Here is a 13836-nt window from a genome sequence, read left to right on the forward strand (position 1 = left end):
TTGCTGTTTGCCTGTGTCCTTAAACTCCCAAGATTTTCTATAATCCATCTCAGATTAACTTGATTGCCTTTTAGTTAGAATAAATAAAATGATTATGTATCTGTACTGTATTTGGCATTCAGTGTCTATACAGCATATTTGCATTTTAGTGAAGCATTTGATATGTTAGAATATAGATATTCAGGTCTGCCTATAAAGGCCTATACTTTAAGAACTTAGGTGTATTTTTATCACTTTGTTTTATACCTCTATAACTAGCTAAGAATCAAAATCACACGTCTGCCTGTGTATGGGCCTTCTCTCACTAGGATAGTCTGAGGCCTTGTTGTTAGACTGAGGCCTTTGGCTAAGCAGCAGGGGCAGCCATAAGCTGGGAAGTGTATGGTCACATCCTCAGATTTCAAACCAGTTACATTGAAATAAGGTGGTATTGGGCTGTTAGGAAGACGATCCTGTCCTGATAGTGCTCATCAACACCAGACAAGGAAAGAGATCTTAAGATGGTTAAAGAAAACTTAATTTGATAGCATCCTGTCTGGTGAGAAATCACTTACCAGTGGTTGTGAAACCCTCATTTCTGTTGAGGGCCCCCACTTTTCAATTGTTAATCTATCTGGTTCTCTAATTGTTTCTGTCTGCTGTATAATTAATTTTGCTAGGTGTAAGTTAATTAGGGTAGTGGGATATAATTGGTTAGAGAATTATGTTACAATATGTTAGGATTGGTTAGTTAAATTAACTAGTAAAATGATTAGTTAAGGTATAGCTGAGAATATTACTTTATAAACTGGGGTCAAACAGGAAGTGTAGGGAAGGGAAATTGGAGTAATGTTTGCTAAGGGGGGGGAACAGGGACACAGGCAAGTGGGATAAAAGACCCACAGCACAGATGCAGCTGGCCCAGGTCAGCTGACTTGGGCTCACAGGGCTCAGACTTCAGGGTTATAAAATTGCATAGTAGACATCTGGGCTTGGGCTGAAGCCCAGGCTCCAGCACAGTCCTCTGTTGCGGGTTCTCAGATTCCAGGCTCCAGCCTGAGCCCAAATGTCTACGCTGCAGTTTAATAGCCCCAGAGCCTGAGCCCAAGTCATCTGACCTGGGCCAGCCATGAGTCTTTTATTGCAGTGTAGAAATGCATTTAATGACTCATTAAATAAAAGATAATGATAAATGGTAATGTATCAAAGTTGGTGGAAGTGCCATAAAATGTGGTTGTACTTTGTAAACTGACTATAAAAATGGAATTGTGGGGCCCCTATTTACCTCTTAATGACTTCAAAATCAAGGCTCTAAGAGAGACAACCTTAACTCAGTCATCCAATGTAATATTGTTTAATAATTAAGTTATAATAGCATTTCCACATTATGCACCAGAGAGAAAACACATTTTATTACATATTCAAAATTTCTTGACTTACTATAAGCAAAATGAGGTTAATGATACTGGCCTTGTAAAAGTGCTTGAGATCAACTGATGAAAAAACTAGGTAACAAATGTATTCCTCAGCCATTGACTCCATCTCTTGGTTAATTTTTGCCACAGAGCAGTGCCCTCATGCTATTGAAAAGTAACCTGAAAAATGTGAACTGACTGTAGAACAATGCAATGTTGTTTTTCCTGAGTCTGCAAATCACCTGAACAATGTGATAGATGTGACTTTTCAGTCATCTCAGTGGATTGTTAACTTTGGAGTCTGAAGATGACCATTTCATTGTTAACATTAACTATTTTAATGTTGATCATTTTAGCAGTTACATGCAGCTAATGCATTTATCCAGCAATCCCAAACTGCCACCTTTGCTTCCCCAGGTGCCAAAAACCCAAATGTCCCCTACTCAGCTGCCAAAACCTCCAGCTTCCCATGACAACTTTTATGATGCATTTATTCCTTGTCAGGACAGAAATCTGTGGCATATTGAAAACTGAAAATATGGGGACAGCATAAAAGGTAGAATTTAATATAAAAATAAACAACATAATGGCTGTTGTAATATTTTTCATATTTAAAGCATTAAAAGCCTCCTTTTAATTGAAATGAAGAAAGAATTTTCTGGTCTGTTGCAGCAGGTGATTGAAGAATCCAGGTCCAGCATGCTGTTAGAGTACTTGGAGCTGGGGCTATATTATTAAAAAAAAATCTATACTATAACATAATAAAACCATATAAAATTTTTGTTAAAATTCATATATTCATAGTTTCGTGTGTATACTGATAATTGTATGACAAAATAACCAGTTGCCAGATTTGAGTTCAGATTATGTATTGCAATGTGATTTTCAGTTCTCGGTTCTGTGTGTTGAGTGACAGTATTGTTAAACTGAGAATGAACGGGTTATGTAGATTACTGGACTGTTAATGTGGGTGAGTGTAGTGATGATAACAAGCTGATGCTTGAAGATCACTATATTGTATAAGGTGTGAATATTGTTTTAGTCTGTGCTTTGTTTTTATTGTTTGTGTTCTAAGGAAATGCACCTGAACAATAGTAACTGTAAGGATATGTCCACACTGTGGTGATAAACCTGCAGCACTGAGTCTCAGAGCCTGGGTCAGCTGACTCTGGATTGTGGGGCTTGTGCTGCAGAGCATAAAATTGCAATGTAGACATTCAGACTTGGGTTGGAACGTGGACTCTGAGATCCTGTCCCCTCACTGGGCTCCAACCTGAGCCTTCAACATCTACACTGCAATTTTATAGCCCCACAGTCCAAACCCCATGAGCCTGAGCTAGCTGACATGGGCCTTCTTGTGAGTCTTTTATCATGGTCTAGACATACCCATAGCCAAGGATTTTTGTGGGAGCTTATGTAAAAGACAAAAACTAAATACAACTCCATGGTTACTTGTGGTATTTGTGTTTTTAAATGCTGTTAAGCAGCCGCGGTACTACATATTGTGAGATAAGAATACAAAGAATTATGTATAACCTTAAAGTTGTGCAGGGGATATATTCAGGTAAGTTTGATAGTTTAGATAATAGCTTACAGTGTAATCTGAATTTGTCTGGAGCACCAACTTTTTTGCTATTACTGCTGTTTCAATTTGAATATGTCTTGTAACTTCAACTGATTCCTAAAAAAAAAAAAAAATTCTATAAAAATGACTGTTCCTAAGCATTGTTTTAACTTTTAAAACTTTTTTCCAGGATGCAAGCTGCTATATAAACAAGATTTTGCAAGACGGTTAGGACTGAGATGTGTTACTTGTAATTACTGCTCACAGCTCTGTAAAAAGGGAGCTACTAAGGAACTAGATGGTGTAATAAGAGATTTCTGCAGTGAAGAGTGCTGTAAAAAATTTCAAGACTGGTACTTCAAGGCAAGTAACTTAGAATTTTTGACAAGAGCTCCACAGTGTAAAAAGACAAAATGCACTTGAGGATATGTTCAAGGACTGTCTAGCAAATATGGCTTACTTCAGCACAGCATTTGCAACACAATAACCAAATGTTTTTTCCATCATTTCAGATTTCACATAACTTAGAGCAGCATTTCTACTTGTCTGTAACCCAAGTTTCCCTTGCCAAGTGGTTTACTAAACAAACTAATAAAAGAACTGCCCACATTGCAGTTGCCAAAAAACCTGCTTCAGCCTCAATTAATAGAAATACTTTTGCCAATCAGAAATTATTTTAATTTGTATTCAAAATGTTGGTGAAAAACCCATTAATAGTAGCTGGCTGGTACCTCAAATAGAATGAGGATAGATTAGGTTAACGGAGTTCTTTCTCTTTGTTCCTGTTTTTGCCTGTCCCCTTTTCCCCCTGTTTGTGAACTTCATAGGCTTTAATTGTTCAGTATTGCCCAGTGCAAAGGATGCCAAAGTGGAAAAATGAGACCAAATGGATTTCTTATAAAAGTGTAAAGCAAATGTGGTGACTTCTTTTTTTTTAATTCTCTGGACATTTAACTAATTTCTTACTCACAACCAGCCAAGATTATGCCTTAAGAGCTTTTGGGAAAGAAGTTAAAGTGAAATTGGACTGGGTTTAACCTGCCATTGGTATCCTGGATAAAATATTTGATCTCTAGTGTGAACAGCCTGGAAAACTACTTTGATATACCAAAACAAGAGCTACACTTGTGGATGCAATTGCAAAAACCGAAGGATTACAAAATTCATCATCTTTCCAAAACTGCCTACACAGCCTGGAAGTAAGGCAATAAAAAGCATGAAATATTAGAGGTCCAGGTACAGTCCAGTTATCCAAGATGATAAAGCCTTCCAAAAAGAACCAAATCTGAAGAAATATTTGATATTTTTGAATGGCAGTTTCCAGAGGTTTTACAGCGAAATCTTGTACAGTCTTTATTTAGCATAATGTGTATATAGGGTCCAGTTAGGAATCCCTGAAAGAATACCACTGCAGACTACAGTGTTGTTGTTTTTTCTTTCCTCTCTCATGTAAAAGGTTGAGGCTAAAAACTGGCTTCAGGTTTTAAAAAAAGTTACTACAAACATTCTTTCATACATTATCTTAATTGGATGAATAAGTTTTTAAACTCAGAGTAAGGAATTGAAATCTATCCCTTATGTAACAAGTGCCTACTGATATGAAAATCTATTGCAGCCCTGCTGTACTTGAACCAGTCTCTTGGTTGGGCGTTCACCTGACTGGCTTAAAATATCCAAACTTCCACGGAGATGGGATTCTGATTTGGGTTTGGGAATTACTTAAACTATTACTTCAAATGCACTTCTGTTTGTGTGATAAGGATATGCCTCAGATGGGCCAATAAGTCTGCTTAAAAGAATTGCTGTACTTACTGTGGTACAAGGAACTGAAATTTACATTACAGTGGCTTTGCCTTGGTACCATGGTGTGGCAAAGGCAATGTAATTTAAGCAACCTTGAAGATGCTTTTGATAGTATTGTTGGTCTTAAATTTTGACAGATATTTTTATATTTTGGGATCTTACACTTCTGAGTGAAAATTAGTGTTATGTGACACTGTTGAATTGTTAATTGTTGCAGTTGCATTGTTTGTTGATGCTACTTAGTGCCTTTTCCTAATTCAGTTATCGTTATAAAGTTTGGGTTTTTTTCAGTGGGGAAGACATGCATACATTCACAGGTTTTTGGAAATTTGTGCATCTTGCTAAAAGTCTCTCTGCCTACACTTGCCAAATGCCTTTTTTTAATTAAAAAAAAAAGGCCACTGCATGTATCTCTTTTGCTTTTTTTGCATTTTACAGTTACATTATATACGTTTTAAGTGTTAGTTACTATCCTTTCCTAAGTACAGGTAGCTAAAGATAATTTTAAAATGTAGGAAGAAAGAGTGGACAGATGTTGATGCTGCCCCCCCGCCCCTGATTTGTACTTCATTTGCTGTTTTGTCTTTAAAAAAAGTTAAAAGGAGTTACTTACGCTTGAGTTGTTAGTCTCACTTATGGAATATCCAATGTTATACTGGAGTTTCAAGAAATTTAAATATATTTAGTTAGTAAAATAAGTAGTAATGGCCTAATAATGTTTAATACCAGCGTTATGTTCATTAAACAAGAGTTTGTTTCCATTTTCTTTGTTGTCTACTTTTTTAAACTGGAAAAAATTCTCATGTGTATTGTAATTAGCAGGTATGGGGGCCTCTTCATTTTTACATGAAATTAATGCTCATGAGAGGCCTCAGAGTAGCAACTGTGGAGGATGAAATCCTCTCTTCAGATAGCAAGTATGGCAAAAGCAGCTGTATGTCAAGGTCCCCACCCTGTCCAACTCTATCACGAGTCAACCCAGATCTGGAGGTTCGAAGGGTAAGAGTAGTTCAGCCCTTGTCATTCTTTGCTGAGAGACCTACGAGCTTATCGGTGCCAAATGTAGTGATAGCTCTTGCAATATGGATACTATCTAATCCGAAAAAGGTGATCTGAAAGTGAAGGATTCTGTATCCTGAGGCCAACTCCCTAAACTATTGCATCCCTTTATGCTAATATATCAGTGTAATTACATCTATTGATACAAAAGCAATGGTTTGGATATCATTCTAAAGAGTAGCTGTGTAGATGAGAAATATAAAAGGTAATCTTCCTTAGTTGATTTGTGACACTTGGCCACAGTTCCAATAAAGTAGTTTGATTTTACTGTAAAAGAGCACTGGCTGAAAAAACTGAGGATGATAACGTGAAGGGTTTTCTTCAATTCTGAGGGCTAGTCTACACTGGCAACGTTACAGTGCTGCCACAGCAACGCTTTAACGTGGTTTGTGTAGTCATGGCAAAGCACTGGAAGAGAGTTCTCCAAGCGCTCTAAAAAAACCACCTCCACAAGTGTTTTTTCACACCCCTGAGCGAGAAAGTTGTGGCGCTGTAAAGTGCCAGTGTAGACAAGCCCTAAATTAGGATAAAAATGTTTTTTCTTTGACTGTAGCTTCTGAACCATTGTTGAAAAGGAAATTGTACCTCTCTTGTCCCCGTATTTAGAGGGTGACCTAAATTTACCAGGGATTAATGATTGGGCTAATCATGTATAGTGATAACGAAGATATTGAGAGGAATTCTTTCAAATGTTGACTGAGTATACTATACACCACAACTTTTTTTTGTGTGTGGTCTTTCATACAAGCAGTGTTACAGTTTACAGAGTTAAATAAAAGTAGGTAGAAAAATAGGTTGAAAATTTAAGCATAGCTAAGGGAGAAAAGATACATGTTGAACTGGGACTTGAAAGGAGGTTGAGAGTTGCAGGGCAAGGATATAGGTAAACTATTCCAGAAGGGAAGATGTAGAAGACAGAAGTTGCATTAACAGTGCATCAACAGACTAATGAAAGGTCAGAGGAGAGGAAGTGAATGTAGCATGAACGGGGCGGGGAAGCAAAGAGACAAAAGGTCCCGAAGTAGTTTGGAACAAGTCCATGAAGCACATTCGTTTTTTAAAAGAGAAACTGAAAACTATCCTCAAGCCCAGTGAGGACAAGTATCGTTTGAGACTGGGGATAATAATGTGTTTACACTTTGTACATGTGAGAAGGCAGGCAACAGTGTTTTGTACATGTTGTAGTTAGAGAACTGGAACTTGGGGAGGGAGCTATGATAATCAAGGCAAGAAGGGAGTCAGGAATGGATAAAGATTTCAGCAGAGGTGGAGCCAAGACTGAGGCACAGATGGACAATATTGGGAAAGTGATGATTGGCAGATGTGCAAATAGTTGTGGGAATTCCTGGTCAAAGATGCTAATGTTCCAAATAGCGATAGATGGAAGGAAGGGAAAGGGGAGAGATTGAGACAATGGTGCAAATGTATTTGGTTCAAGGAAAGGGAAAGGATACTTATAGGGAGGAGTTATTAAAAGTGTAGAAGGCTATGTGGGATTGAGTTATTTGTGTGAAAGGTAGCTGAGGTGTAAAGATAAGAGAAAGTAGAAAATCATGGAGATAAAAATTGAACTTTGAGGAACAGTATGGAGAAAGGCATCTTGGGACAAAGCTGGAGCTACTGCCAGAGACCACACAGTTAGATAGGTAGAAGCAGAAACACATGTCTCTGCATAAAGTAAATATGGGGCAGTCCTAAAGGGTAGAATGGTCCATATGTCAAAGATTTCACTGAGGGGGAGAAGAGCAAGGAGGGAGAAATAACTTATCAGCAGAAAGAACACTTCCACTGTATTTTGCAAGATCTGGTTCCTTATATTTTCCATGAGGAATCGGATTGGGGAAAGAGTTATGCTGCTATCATCAAGCTCCATCTACAAGTCCAAAGTAGATGGATCTTTCTACTAAGCTGGTCAGCTGAGAAGTTAGTGTAATATTAGCATTAAGAGGCATACGAATTAACACCTGTTGAAGAGAAATGGAGCAGTTTGCAACTCTCAGAACTAATGTTTCAATCTTTCTGTTGACTCTGGAAGAGAGTGCTTGAATTGAGTCACATCTAGAAGGGTTAGAAACACTTTTAATGCAAGTATTTTCAAAAACAGGTGCTGAAAATTCAATTCCTAAGTCCACACATAGGCACCTTAATATTTCAAAATCTTGGCTCAAATTTTATATTCTGCAGAAATTCTCACAGGGTCACTAGAGAATGACACCAAGCCACTAATTCAAGCAGAAGAGACTAAATACCTCACCTGATACACATACACACTATATACATAAAAGCACACCACTTAGTCTCTTTTGTGCTTGAACTAATTAGCCTGGTATCATTTTCTGGTTACCTTGTGAACACTGATGGTGCAAATGTCAATTCCTCAGCAATCAGATCCTCATATGTAACTTCAGTGCTACATGTCTTTTGACAAATTATCATATCTGTTGCACCATGTGCTGCTTTAAATGGGTTTTCCAGGGTGTATCATTCAACAGTTCTATCTGGTATTCCCAAGTACCCTTAAACCTTGTATTCACTCCCCTCCCCTCCCGTTTTTGGTATCATTTGGCATGCAGGTGTTAACAGATGTGAAGAGCACTGTGGTTATGAGGATTTGCTTGCTTCCTGAGGGACTGCAGCTGGCACCATCAACATTCATATTATAACTTAGTGTGACTGATTCACTTCAATGGAAGCTTGATTTGTTAGGAAGGAAACCTATCTTTGGTTGGCGTAGATGCCCAAGTAAAGTTGTCATGCTATCTGATGTAGACATAATATAATGCAAGGCCAAGTGTGGAGGAGACCTTTTCCATTGAGGAGCTTTAGTTATGTGCTAATCCTTGGGTTCCTGACCAGAAACATTGAAATGGCAACTTGAGCTTCCTGTTAGATTTGCAAAATATATATTTGTATTGCTCTAAAACTGGCAAAACTTAAACAATCATATTATTTATTTATAACAATTTTACTACTGCTACAGCACAAAGTAGATAAAGACACAAGGTCCCTGCACCAAGGAGCTCACAATATAATTCAAATACAAAACACTGGACAACAATATTGTTGCTTAATTACTATTTCATTGTCCGTTGGAAAGAAACCTTATGGAGTTCTCAATCTCTGTCCTCCTCTCTTGTTTTGCAGAATGTTTTAGTGGACCCTGTTAAAAATAGTTCCATGACATATAGATATCTTGCTGAATATGCAGAGATGAGCTAGTTTTATGGACTTAAAAACATGTAAACAAATGAATCGTGTTGATCCCTCTTTCAGTTTTATATAGTTGAAAACCAAATGACTAATGTGTCTATATTCACAGATCAGAAGGTAACACAAATGTTCTGGAAGTGGCAAAGAAGCTGTCTCAATTGAAAATGAAACTTAACTGTTTAAAAGTACTCTAGAATCAATTATAAATAGCCTCATCATTAAGTATCCTTTTAAAATGTAAAATGTTTAGTTCTTTTTCTGAGGTTTCTTTCTCTGAAAAATGTCAAAATCTCCCTTTATGTTAAGGCTGCCAGGTGTGACTGTTGTAAGTCTCAAGGAACTCTCAAAGAAAAAGTACAGTGGCGTGGAGAAATGAAACATTTCTGTGATCAGCACTGCTTACTACGTTTCTACTGTCAACAAAATGAACCTAATATGGCAACACAAAAAGGACCTGAAAATTTGCATTATGGTATGTGATGTTTTATAGATCATAAATAGCGAGAGGAACTATACATTCATTATTCTGAAAAGACATTTTTTTTTAATTTACAAATTTCAATTGTGGATCAATATTTTTCGCTCAGATGACATCTACAAGCAATATAAACTTGTATATACAAAGGAGAAACTTCTGTTAAAGGAGAAATCAGAAATTGATGAAATTATATATTTTTTTCTTGTGATAAATCCTAGAGGCACCAGCCCCATTGTGCTAGAGAGTGTCCAAACATTTGTTTTGCTGTTAGAAATTTGCTTGTGCTATTTGTATTGGATTTTTAATGTTAGCTTTTTGTTTTATTGCCAGTTTTTAGAGTGAAAAATTCTGTAACTTGTCAATTAATATTCTGATTCTGTGGACATGTATTCAGTACATTGCATGGGTAGAATTAAACACACAATTTGTTTGATGTTAAAGAAAAAAGAGACTAGTTCCCAGTGGATCATGCTAAATAATTGCCCTTTGCTGTTTGTTTGTTCATATAGAAAACTTACTTGTACTGCAAGAGTCACAGTTTGAAGTTTAGCTCTGAGTCCAAACACTGGTTAAAGAAACCAAGTAATCTCAAGATGATAGGGGATAGTAGAACACACTTACTCATATTAGGTTCTCTTCAGCTCTAGTGTAATTTTGCATTTAATATGGTGGATAGGGAGCAGGGAACCCTCTCTTCCTCCCTCACTCCCAGTTTGTCTTTGCTTGTACTTTGGGGTCTTTTCCTTTCCAAGTGTCCTTAGATCATGGGGAGAAGGGGGATACCAGGGATTAGAGGTGAAAACATTTTTTTCCCACTTTGGAACTTAACTTGCAACATCTTTTTGAATTGCACAATGCCCTCTTGCTTTAATACAAGGAGGCAGCTAGATCCTTTGAAAGAGCAGGACGCTTATGTGCATGTGGAGATCATAGTGATACTTAGGGGTTGTCCGCACACAGAAATGACACCAGTTTAGTTAAATCAGTTTTTAAAGCAATTCATTCAGATCGGTGCATCATCTTTGTGTGTACACTTTTAAACCTGAGTGGTCACTATTAATTAAGCTCAATTTAAGATAAGCTGATATAAGGCAGTCTTAAACCAGATCAAGAGTATATTCACATGGGTATGCACTGATTTAACTCAGTGGATTTAGAAACTCATGTAGTTAAAAGGGTGTAATGTCTGTGTGTAGACTGTGTCTAGGACTGAACACAACTGTCATAGACAGTTGGCTGTGCTTGTCTGGTAATATTGTGATAAAGCAGCAATCAGCAGTTCTGCTATGGTGCTACCAGGATCATAGTAACCGTCTTAATTTTTTTTGTTGAAAATTTATTTTATGCACTTTTTATATAAACTGATAAAATAAACACTGTTAATTTTGAATCTCTTTATATTTTAGATCAGGGTTGTCAAATTTCCCGAACAAAAATGACAGTAAGTATATAAAATATAATTAGATATATTAAAATTACATCTTGAACTCTTAAAGAAACACCAACAAAATAAGTAACATTTTTAAATTATTAAAATAGAAAACATTAATTCAGTTTTGGGGCTTTTGCTGTTTTTTGTCGTCATGATCAGTGAAACTAAATTGGCTTAAGTTTTAAAAAAATTTTAAAAAATTGTATTCATATGTCTTTTTAAACTACTTGCACTAAAACAAACTACTGTGTATTTTATTGCTGAATTATGTGAGCGTATCCCTTTAAAGATAATTCACAAGAAAATATAGTTTTTGTATGTTTTGTGTTCCGAATGAGTAGGTGTATATAATACATGTACAAGGGAAAAAAAACACTGATTAATGAGCATTTTAAGGTTATGACCCATTTTGGAATGGCAGAAAGTCCCAAATTAAGGCCTCTGATTATGCAAATAGTTACTTTCAGAAGTACAGTCACTGCAGTACAGAGTCCCATTGACTACATTGAGACTGCATGTGGGAATAATTGAGTAACTTTTTGCAGGACTGTGTAGCGGAGAGCAAGGCACAGCATGAGTGGAGCATGGAGTAACCTCAAGTTTTAATTTTACTAGGTTGTATCAGATTGTCACAAAAAGGGGTTTTAATAATGGTCTCTTCCTCCAGGTTACCTTGTTTTAATTTCACACTAATTTATTTTTCTCTCTTTTGTTGAGACCTTCGGGATGCTTATTTTCAGACTAGAATAGATGGGCTCCTTCAGATTCCCTGCTGCTATAGAAAAATATATTTAAGCTTGTATAGAGCTAAAAGTTAGACATATATAATACAGTATCTTAATTTATATTTAATTTGTCTAAATGTGTATGTGTTAAACTTTTTGGGATTTCTGTAGTAATTGGGGTTGTCAACCATAAGCCATCTTGATTAAAATTTCTGAGTGAATACATAGAAAACTGCTTCTAGACGCACTGATTCGGTCCACAGTTTTAAAATAAAAAGCATCTTAAAAGCCCTCATGACTTAACCTTTACTTTTTAGGAAGTACATTGTCAACTATTGTAGTATTTTTTAAAAAATATTTTACTATTTTATAATATCCGTTTGTAAGTCTTAAGTATTTCCTCTACTGATTTTAGTTCACACTGCCATGTATAGGTGAAAAATCTCTTTTTCAGAAGAGAACTCTTTTCATCAGTGGGATTATTTTTAACAGCAATTGAAATGTATGTAGTGTTCTGTCATGCAAAACCACTTCGATTTATTTATCATCACTTTTAGTGCTTTTCTAGAAATAGAGTTGGATTACTGCTATAGAGCCCAGATCGCATATTTTTAGGATAAAAAAATCAGCAGTGGAATGCTGAAATTAAAAATAAAAATTAGAATTCAAGACTTTTCATTATGGATTATTACACCTCTAAAGAGGGTCAAATTTTGAGCCTCGAGCCTTTCAATTGTGTTGTTTTTAATGAAGTAGTTTAAAGCTAGAGCTTTTGAAAGTTGTAAACCAACAAGTCAATTTCTTTATGCTTTTATAATGTAACAGCAGTGAAGTCAATGTTGTAGTTTAAACTAAAATTTAAAAATTAATTCTGGAATAGGCAGTTATTCTGAAAGTATTAGCCCAGAACAAATAAAATTACAGTTGTATTATGCTCCTGACAGAAGGAGCTCATTTGGAAATACAAAACAACTTTTAACTAAAGAGCAGTCACCAATGCTGCTGTGTTTTGCTTTCTTTTCCAGTACTTATATATGTTTAGAACACAAATATTGACTGGCATCTGAAATCAAAAGCTGTAACAAATCAATAATGATGCAATTGTTTGCTTGTCTCCAGGGTTCAGCGCCACCCCCTTCTCCCACAGTTAACAAGGAGATGAAGAACAAGGCAATTCTTTGCAAACCTTTGACAATGACAAAAGCAACATACTGTAAACCTCACATGCAGACAAAATGTTGTCAGACAGGTAACTAGTGAATATTAGTGGAAGTACCAGTTCATTCATTTCATGTGTTTGAATTTTATTGGCTTGGAATATGCTACAGAAAGTTTAACTTTTCCAAGCTATTATTGTAAGACACTTTTAAGTGCCTACCAGTATTTTGGCTTATTTTTATAGAAGATGATTGGAAGAAAGAATATGTCCCAGTGCCTGTTCCTGTACCTGTTTATGTTCCGGTACCCATGCACATGTATAGTCAAAATGTTCCTGTTCCAGCAATGGTTCCTGTTCCAGTAAGTCATGCCTTATTTTCAAGCTGAATTTCATTCAACTTTAGCTCAGAGAATAATTTGTATTATTTATTAATTTGCATGTTCGTCATTAGGACCATGCTGCAGCACCTTTTTTTCCAGGTAGAACAGTACTTTTCCCAGTGACACTTCAGCTCCCTCACCAATCTTCAGTAAGCAGCCTGCCCGCTGGCACGCACGTAAGCTCTTACAGTGCTGTTTGGCTCCAGTAGCAGTTTTGACTGGTGCATCTCTGCTGGATGGTCGAAGATGGGGAAGAGAAAGATTGCATTGGGGATGGCAGGGTGAGACTAGCAGGAGGGAGTAGAAGCAAAGAGGGAATGACAGGGTTGCAATGGAAACCAAGATAAGATTTGGATTTCAAAATTTCTAGCAAATTAAGCTTTTTAATACTTACAATTTACATAGCATTCTACATCTTCTATGTGATTTACTCAAATGATAATCCTTACAACACTTCTTTGACTAGGAAGGTAAAAAGAATTTCCCACATTTTAAAGATGGGGAAATTGAGGCCACCAAAAGAGGGTAATGACTTGTCCAGGGCCACAAAGAGTAGGTAGATGGAGTCAGACCTGGGATTAGGAGTCGGGAGTCTCCTGGCACTGTTCTTTATTCTCACCACAAAATTGTAC

General features: G+C 36.6%; 1 protein-coding gene across 10 annotated transcripts in view; it reads left to right on the forward strand.

Annotated features, from left to right (window-relative positions):
• The window catches only part of ZMYM2 (zinc finger MYM-type containing 2), a 185814-nt gene that overhangs the window by 138982 nt on the left and 32996 nt on the right, over positions 1 to 13836 (forward strand). For all 10 annotated transcript variants that reach the window (XM_075127291.1, XM_075127313.1, XM_048845169.2 and 7 more), the window contains 5 exons: positions 3149 to 3321; positions 9337 to 9502; positions 10915 to 10949; positions 12785 to 12914; positions 13068 to 13183. In XM_075127291.1, coding sequence (XP_074983392.1) covers positions 3149 to 3321; positions 9337 to 9502; positions 10915 to 10949; positions 12785 to 12914; positions 13068 to 13183 — 620 coding nt within the window. The remainder of the gene's footprint in view (positions 1 to 3148; positions 3322 to 9336; positions 9503 to 10914; positions 10950 to 12784; positions 12915 to 13067; positions 13184 to 13836) is intronic.

This window comes from Caretta caretta, chromosome 1 (assembly GCF_965140235.1).
Source record: "Caretta caretta isolate rCarCar2 chromosome 1, rCarCar1.hap1, whole genome shotgun sequence".
Classification (NCBI taxonomy): domain Eukaryota; kingdom Metazoa; phylum Chordata; order Testudines; family Cheloniidae; genus Caretta; species Caretta caretta.